General features: G+C 42.9%; 1 protein-coding gene across 3 annotated transcripts in view; it reads right to left on the minus strand.

The window, feature by feature from the left end:
* Window positions 1-9,219, minus strand: part of mon2 (MON2 homolog, regulator of endosome-to-Golgi trafficking) — a 48,666-nt gene extending 39,447 nt beyond the window's left edge. For all 3 annotated transcript variants that reach the window (XR_009527193.1, XM_060060357.1, XM_060060356.1), the window contains exons 1-3: window positions 8,768-9,219; window positions 1,938-2,001; window positions 544-671 (exon numbers count right to left, since the gene is read on the minus strand). Coding sequence is in view for 2 of the 3 variants with exons in the window: in XM_060060357.1 (XP_059916340.1) it covers window positions 544-671; window positions 1,938-2,001; window positions 8,768-8,875 (300 nt within the window). In the remaining variant the exon portion in view is untranslated. The remainder of the gene's footprint in view (window positions 1-543; window positions 672-1,937; window positions 2,002-8,767) is intronic.
* Window positions 9,220-9,534: the final 315 nt, after the last annotated feature.

A 9,534-nucleotide genomic window follows, 5' to 3' on the forward strand; every position in this document is an offset into this window, starting at 1 on the left:
TATTAGCCCAAAGCGAATAAGGCCTTGAAACCCACAGCACAGGGCCAGCTCAGTGAGCACAGAATAAAGACCCATAAGTCCTCGGCAGCGCATTAACACAGCACCACCCTGCGAGAGTTACTGGGCTCACTTAATCAGCCGTTGAAGTGGGGAGAAGGTCACACGTTGATTCCCATAATTGGTGTATGACCAGACGCAAAAACCCTCAAATCCTTCAAATTAGCCAGCTATTAAATGTGTTGTTATTATTTTTATCCTCGGTCAACAACACCCTACAAGGGCCAGTAGGAGGAGAGCGCCGAGAAAACACATCAGTGTCTGCAGCCCTTGAGAAGCCAACAGAACAAGAAGACTGAAAAGCAGGGTTTTTTTTAAGGCTTTAAGCCACGACACGCTAGATAAGATTAACATATTTAGTTCTAAAATCGTGTCAGACAGGATATGAACGGGGCATATTAGCAGGGCCAACTCCCTGGGGGTCACAGACGAGCCAGGGAGCTCGCTGTGGTTCTGCGTGGACGTTGTGCTGGTTTGGGGACCCACCTCGGAGACCACCTCGTGGGTCATCAGCCTCTGGATTGCGGCCAGGCACAGCTGGGTGATCTTGGGCTCCTTGGTGCCACACCCCATGAGGAAGGGCTGCACCACCTCCGAGCTGTTCTCCTTCAGAGCTGCAGCGGGAAACACACGCGCATAGACACACGCACACACACAAACACACACACGCACACACATGGACGCATAGACACACACACACACAAACACATGCATACAAACGCGCACATACGGACAAATATACACACACACGCACACGCACAGAAGCATAGACAAACATATCCATGCATAATCGCAAGCATACACACACGCAGTCATAGACACAACAGACACACTCCCACAAAGACAAATGGAAGCGAACACACACAAAAACAAACAAAAAACACACAGATACACATACAGACACACAGATAGGTGCATACACACAAACACAGACAGACACACACGCACACACACACACACACACACACAAATGTCAGCGTCAGATTCGATAAGTGTAAGCCGAAGCATCCGTATTCCCATTTTCAACACGACTTCGGCATACAGTCTGAAATGCTGCTTGCGCAACAATTTCGAAGCTCTATCCTTGGACCACATGTCAGCATAGAAGAAATCTCCCTGCTGTATAGGGGCATAGCGAGTGGCGGTGGATATGGTAGTTTTATAAAGGACACTGTGAAGCTGCTCCCTTTCTATAGACCTTTAGAGAGCAATAGCACCATGTCTAGTTTATTTAGCAGCCCTCTGATGTCTCCTGATGCCTCCATAGCACTAAGCACATTCAATTGGCTCCGTCTAATACGGATCGTATATTAGATGTGTAAAGCCGTCATGAGTTCGAAATGTCAATAAAACACATCCTCTGCAGTGTTGGTGAATTATTTTCAATGCATGTTGTAATAGAGGGTGGTTACTTTTATTACAACATCGCTTTTGGTGTGAACGCACCTTTACAGGTTAATAAAGTAAATACTTGGTCCCAGATACTAGGTACTTGTAGCTATTCATTGAGCATTCGATAGGTTAAGAAAAAAATCTAGGACCCTGCAGAATCATTGTATTGAAATATATCTGTACAATTCTTTATAGTCCTTATCTTTAGATTTCAAGTGCAAATTAAACTGGGTGTGAGAAAGACAGCGAACACCAGAGACTGAGGGAGGAATAGAGAGCAGAAGAGAGAGAGAGAGGGCAGGAGAGAGAGAGAGACTTGACCGTGAGAAGCGCTATTCATTTAATCTCTCTCCACAAACCACAGGGATGTTTTTCCACACACCCGGACAAGCACACACTCGCGCACACACACACTCGCACACGCACACACACACACACACACACACACACACACACACACACACACACACACACACACACACACTTACCTGCGAGAACTTCTGTATTCCTTGCAGCGATCGTCTTTATCTTCACAATGCCCGACTCTGCGGCCTGAAGGATACAGAAACAAAAAGAGGAGCCGTTCATTAGCTTGTCCAATTTTAGCTTCGGCTAAGTGCTAGCAACGGGGTGGGGGGGGGGAATCAGGGGGCTAATATCATAATTAGCATCAGGGGGCTAGTATCAGGAGGCGAGTATCATAACTAGCATCAGGCCTAGCATCATGGGAATAGCATCAGGCCTAGAATAAGGTGGCTTGTATCATAACTAGCATCAGGCCTAGCATCAGGAGGCTACTATCAGGGGGCTAGTATCAGTATCATTTAGCATCATTTTGACAGATTTTGATTTCGTACTGCTGACCACCAGCCATTTCTGCTTCCTGTAATTGTCTTCCCTTTTTACAAAATGATCTTTAGTCTTTCTTTGTAGTAATTTGCTAGGAAATAGCAGCAGAAGCTTGGTTATCTCCTAATTTCCTCATTACCTCATGCCGGTATATATAAAGGCACTAGCCAGTAAGCTAGTTAGTGTTCTAACCCAGCCTTGAGCATGGGCTATGTGTGCCTTCCCCCAGTGGGGTGTCTGGCTGGCTGCAGAGCAAAGCTGAGGAATAGTTGGTGATAACAATGTCAAGAGAAACCGTGCAGAGAGAGCAAGAGTATGAGAGAGCAAGACACAGAGAGAGACAGAGAGACACAAAAACACAGACGGACAAACGGACAGACGGACAGAGAGAGAAAGCCAAGGAATGACAATGATCAAAAGCATCAGACAGAAAGTGAAAATAGAGAACAACAGAGAGCGAAGTCATTGGCAACATGGACTTGTTTTAATCTTTACAACCACTGCAGGGAATGTCAAACGATGTTTTGTTTCACATATCCATCCACCTTCCTTCCAAATCTACACCTCCCCTCCCTCTCTCTCGTCTCTGCCCATCAGCACACCTCTCCCGCTCCACCAATCACATCTTTTCACCTCCATGAGCAGTGCTCACATCCTCCTTTGGCCTGCAACACTACACCACGAAGAACGCAAGTGTGACTCCCTGGTGTCGATCTCTGTGAGAAACTCACCATTCTTAACAACCACAAACTTGGATGCATTAACATCTAAAAGAGAATGAATCACTGCGAGTAGAACAAGCGTTTTCATTTTGAAGCTACATTCAGACCAAGCACGGAGCTCGAACTAAGTCTTCTCTGGCAAGATGTCACTATTTTGTTACTTCTTCTAGTATATCTTGCTTTTGAAATGTTTTTTTGCTTCTGATTAGCTAGTCTTTTGATCTTCTTGACCCGCATGGGCACGCAGAATAATACACCACAGTATATTATATAAGGCATGATTTATTAAATAACAGCCTGTTGAACTGTTTTGTTTCTTAGAAGCTTCATCGCAAACTGCATATTACCTCTCCTAACATCTCCAATTCCTGTCCTTATAATTCCCCATTTCTCAATTCCTCTGCCATTATTTGCCCAAGGTCTTTCCCTCAGTGTCCCTCGTGAACCCTCTCCTCAGTCCTCTTCCTTCTGCCTCACTTGTCTTAAAGTGATGGACAACAAGATCGAAAAATGTCAAATAACCATAAAATAGCCTAGTATGCGTCCGCTACTCAACCTTCTGAATGTCTTGTCGGGAAAACGTCAAAAAGCTCATTCATATTCATCCCAAAGGCAGCTAATAAACTCGGCAAAGTACAGCAGCTGCAAAAGCCACTGGCCGAGTGGCCGTTAATCTTAACAGCCAGGGGGGAAAACAGACCTGAATCTGAGCCATTGTTACCAAGCAACTAACTTCATTCACAGGCCCCAAACTATCAAACGAAGACGATATATTAGATTAGTGGAGGGAGGGGACACAACGGAACAGACATCAATCCATTAATTCTTTCGCTGACGGACCAAGGCAATGAACAAATTAAACCCTGTCTTCAGAGGGAGGTTGAACTCCAGTCACCCTGGCGCTTTTATTGAGGTCAAACATAATACTACCATTGAATTCTGCTGTTTGACATGAGCCCCTCAGCACAGGAACTATATGCACTTCACAGCAGCGGCAAACTTGATTTTGTCGGCCATATGCACCGACCACATAGGTGTTTTGTTTGACCAGCAATAAGGAACAGCCAGGGTGAGGGGGCAAAAATCAGAAGCAAAACACTGGTCACCTAGCAACAGCCGACAGACAGGTCTGGTGGACTTAATACAAACTCTGGCCAATGGCCGCACAGTCTTTAAAGTTAATCTTCCATAATGAAAGCCTCAGTCTTTTCATGTGTTCTTCTGAGGAAGCCAACAGGCTTCACATAGCATGGAGAGACCAAATAATACTCCAGGTTATGCTGAAGTAATAATAAGTTCCTGAACGGCACTCACTATGCAAATGAGTTGGACTCTACTGACAATGTAGTCATTTTTCTGACACTTTCATCAAGTGAGTTACAGTAAATAGATACACATCATTTAGATACACACATTTAGATACACATCAAGCGCTTTGAGTGTGAGAAAAGCGCTATATAAATTGAATCTATTATTATCATTTAGGAATAGGGTGAGGTTAGGAATCTTGCACATAGTTCATAATGGGTGAGGTTGTGGACATTCAGGGGATCAGGGATTGAATCCAGTTTCTAGTCAAACACTCTAACGACTACATCATTCTAGCTACTGAATTCGGCAATCACCAACTTACTCAGCATTTTTACATTACATGGCCTTTAATTGAACTAAAGCAATGGCTTTCATGTTGTGTCTGACTAAGTATGAGCTTTGGCGAGACAATGACGCCATCACAAACCATGGGGGGGGGGGGGGAACCACAGGGAAGCTATTTGCTTTTCATAAGGGTAAAGTACAGCATGGACTAGCCCGGCTTTGGTGACCTGGAGTTCTCTTGGGCCTCCTCTTGACGTCAGCCGACACACTATGTTCTGTCTATTTCAGTGCTTTTGTGAACTGGTCCGTAGCAAGAACTATCGCTCGGGGTCGACAGAAATGTGTCAGAAAACACATTCACTGCCCGTCCAAGGGTAGCGAAGCCAGGTTTAATACCCAAGGCTGACTGATACAGTATCAGTCAATACAACCATAGTGTAACGGGACACATCTTTAATGTTTGACAAGGTCATTCAAACATAAAAATGAAATAGATAAAATGGTATTCTACCACTATATGTTTAACCATATTGTGTCAATTTGGACAAACTGAAAAATAATGATTCGATACCTCAAGCAATTCCCGGTTGATGGCGAGTCATGTTAACATCATATTGGTGGTCTTATACTGTGTGGACCAGTCTTAGCTGCTGAGTAAGCACTGCCAAGTCCGCCAATGATGACATCAGCCCGAGTCTCCAACATCTACTCATTACAACGTCAGCACAGCAACCTCTGTCAGACTCACTTCCTGTCTCCGTACAAAATGCCCACAAAGTAGTTGACACAGCACAGCATGTCGCATACTTAAATAGCATAACTTAAAACAATGTATAGGATAAGTTATTCAAGTATATAGAAGGGTGTGGGAAATATCAATATTGATGGTTGAAATCTGTGACAGAAATACTACAACAACAAAGAAAAGCCTATCATATATATTGTCCGCTCAGGTTCTGAGTTTCTCGTTCATTGGTAAGTCACATTCATTGGTATGTGTTACTCGTGTAACAATGGGAGTCAGGCGTTGGCAGGCCTTGCAAAGCTACTCTCTAATGCTTGCGCACAGTCTGTGGGGTTTCTAGATAAGATCAACCACATTCGTGATAACCTATGCTCGAAAGCAACATAGACAGAAAGGAGAAAAAGTCAAGAGACATAAAGGTAGCTCTCTGCCTTTATCAAACAATGGAATTGGTCCTTTCCCTAAACACTCTTAATAAAGTGTATATGTACAATACTATTTTTGAGTTGTGCGTGTTAGCTTCTGCCCTTTTAAAGTTGTCACAAAGAAAGTATTGGTTGGAAAAAAGTACATAACATTCAGAAATTCAATATTGAAAACCCAAATTATCAAAGCATTTAAGAGCTTTAATATTTTACCTTCACCACTGAGGCTTTGACTTGATTTGAGGAGATTATTTTCCCATCTTTTCTGGGGATACTGAGTGGTCAATAACGAAATGTATGTATTCTATCAGCAGTCAGTGTCCCCATAAACACTGCACTGAAAAGATGACTCTAAAAAGACAGAAATTACTCAAACATTATTCTCTGTTGTGGGAAGAATCATCATGACATTACTTGGTGCTATCTGGTTATTCATATAGTGTAGGCTATGCAGTGTATGCATTTAAACAGGCATAACAAGTTCCATGAGAAGTGACAACACAAATTAGTACATTTTCCAGCTGCCAGTTTGCCCTGTTAGACTTCAATTAGTCGCCCCTGGACATGAATTACCATAGCTGGGTTTGAACTCGTTTTAAAGTGCGGTCCTAAAATGCAACCGAGTTCAACAAAAACTCCAACTGAATCTTAGGTTAGTTGTAATGCATTCATTGTGTTTACACTTGAGATAAATATTGATAGTTTTCTTTTATCACAGACACATATATTGGTAGATGTTCTTTTCTTTACCATGACATGTTTCGACAGATATACTTCCAACCTTCTGACGAAGACGGAAGTATATCCATCGAAACATGTCAAGGTAAAGAAAATAACAGTTACCAATATATGTGTCTGTGATAAAACGAAAACTATAAATATGAATCTTAGGTTGTCGAAACCATAAAGGCCTCAATTGACATGGAGTCTCCAAACAAAGACATCCTGTGAAAGAAGGACCCAGGCCCAGGCAGTGGTGTGGCTACCGTTTCTTGAGTGAAACGCCCTCCTTAAAGCCCCACAAGGCGTGCTTACATATCCGCCATGAGAAGCGACTACTGTGAAAATAAAGGCAGCAAGGTAAATGTCTTCAGTATACAGGTTCCTCTATCGCCAAAGGGGACACACACACACAACTCAACGTATCCATGCAGATAGAACGGAAATTCTGACAAAGGGGTTGGGAACTTTAGTGCCACGAGTAAGCAGGATATATTCTCAATCAGTCAGATTTGTCTATTTCTGGTAAGGTCAGACCCTGGGATTAATCATATCAGACTGTGTGGGCCACTGATAACAGCCACCAGAGACAACTATTGGATACTGAAGAAACTATCCATCCTTTAACAATGCAGTCCATGTTTGGTTCTTGGTATCAGCTTTATTTTGACAAAAAAAACTCAGCACTGTAAATATATGCTGTCAATGTTTGGACATATATGCCGCTATTTCACAGAATCAGTGCGCTTTTTGCCAAAACTACATCAATAGGTTCAAGTTTTAACTTGACTGCCATGCTCTTGACGCAAAAACTATTAAAAGTCAGAATATTATGTCGTTTTCTTCTGAGGAGGTTACGAGTCCGAAAATATGGCCGATATAATCATGAAAAAAAAATAAGCCTGGACGGGGCAGAATGACATATTTCTCATAACAGCTGTAGCCCACAACAATTCAAGCATTATAGAGACTGTCGCCTACACCCTTTTGGGTCAGCCCACAGATTAGTCCAGCATAGCATATATGAGGACTGGATTTCCAAAATAGCCTCTGGATCCAGCTGAATCGAATTTCTTGGCAACCAACAAGTTATTATGGTACACAATGCCATTGTTTGAGTTATTGTCCATTGTGGGGGTATGTATCCATGCCTCCACCATGGACTCTATTCAGGGCTGCTAAAAATGTCTGTACAGCATGTCAAAAGAGGTTTACAGTTGGATAGCAATTTGAACCCCATCATCAAGTCTGATAAAACACTGATTCATAGATTAAATTACATCACTCGATTGAGTAACAAGGTGTGAATAGTGGTACATAAATCCTGCGATTATATTACAATTGTTTCATAGATGGTATAATAAAGGGAACCATTACTGTAATTGTACAGTCATTTTGTCAAATTACAGCAAAGTCCATACTTTTGAGTCAATTTTAAATGCTGCAGTTTAGTTTCTATGTCACAAGCTGGCTTCAAGCTGTCTAGATTCCTATTTGAGGTTAGACATGATGCACTGTCTTGTTATACAACCACCCAATGTTTATAATACGTGAAATTAAAATCGAAAGGAATTCTGACTGGAATAAAGTAAAGTCAGACAGTGAATGATCTGAAGTAGGCCTACAGCACATAAGAAAAAGGCTGCAAATTGAATATAAGTTTTAAACAAGCCTCATCAGTGAGGCAATAGCAAAAAGGTAAAATGTCCCCGAAGCCAATGATTATTAATATCCTATTCTTCGAATGCACAGGCCAGACTGGTTTGCGTCCTGTTGGGGCTGGATATGTAAGCAACTTGCACAATAGCATTTGTTTCCAGAGATCCAACAATAGTAGGGCATAACAGGAATGCCATTGCTACATATCGCACTGTGACAATCATCAATACCTGTGATGACAAAACATGCATGCCTCAAACAAAAGAAGGCTACATACATGCACTACGATATAAACAGTCAGTTGGAAACTTGTATACCATCCTAGTAGGTTCTGGTCTTATCAGGTCACCATCCTGACTAGCCAACACTTTATTATTAAATTCAACTTTAACTTAGATCGTCAACAACAGCGTGCAGTGTTGTAACCGAACACCAAACTAACATGCATGATCCCGCATGATGGACCAACGATAAGACAGGTGTTTCTGATCCAAAACAACAAGAACACGTCGGCATTGGGGTGACTGTCACACCTGATGGACGTGGTCAGCGGGACCAATACATTAAAACATGGGACCACTGAAGCTAGCACACCGGCTAACCTCTTTGACTGGGGGGAATTTCTTCTTGCACTCCATGGAAAGGGAGCGCAGGTCCGTCTGCATGTTCTCCAGCAATTTCTTCACCGCTTCGGGACTGCTGGTCGACATCTTGTCGTTTCTTCAGTTAAAAAACAATCCCACACTTCAAACCGCTGGACCACCCTGAGACACAACGAGCTCCACTTGTTCGCCTACTCTGGAGAATAAAATTCGCACAAGCGTCCATTGACACTGAACGCCACTTTTCCTGATGTTGGCGGCAACCCTCGAACATATGTCGGCTTTCTTCACAGGCGGTGGACGAGGGCTTCCTTAAGCACCATTGTTCTTTGAAATATCATTTATCATGCCATTCGCTGTATGAGATATTCGGCCAATTTCAGCTGTGGTGTTCACGCCATCAGCCGTCACCATTGCCAGCTACGCGTCTTTCCCACAATGCTTTGGTCCACAGTGACACGTCATTTGGACTTCCGTAAACAGTAGTCGGTTCAGAATAAGGGAAATGCCGCCATCTACTGGTCAGAATAAGGTCACTGTCTGATACAGTTATTACATGGTCAAACCCGGATAGCCAGAAAGCAGTTTATGAGCATGTTGGGGAGAGATTAGAGACTCACAAACATTTGGAATAAATCATCCACACGTGGAGTATTGCCTGGTTGAGGCTTGTGAATTCGGTGATGCTGGCCACCATCTCTTACATCTTCCCAACCTTTATCACATCACAAACAGCTGTGCGTAAAACGCAATCATTAACGGATGGA

The sequence above is a fragment of the Gadus macrocephalus genome, chromosome 9, assembly GCF_031168955.1.
Source record: "Gadus macrocephalus chromosome 9, ASM3116895v1".
Lineage (NCBI taxonomy): Eukaryota > Metazoa > Chordata > Actinopteri > Gadiformes > Gadidae > Gadus > Gadus macrocephalus.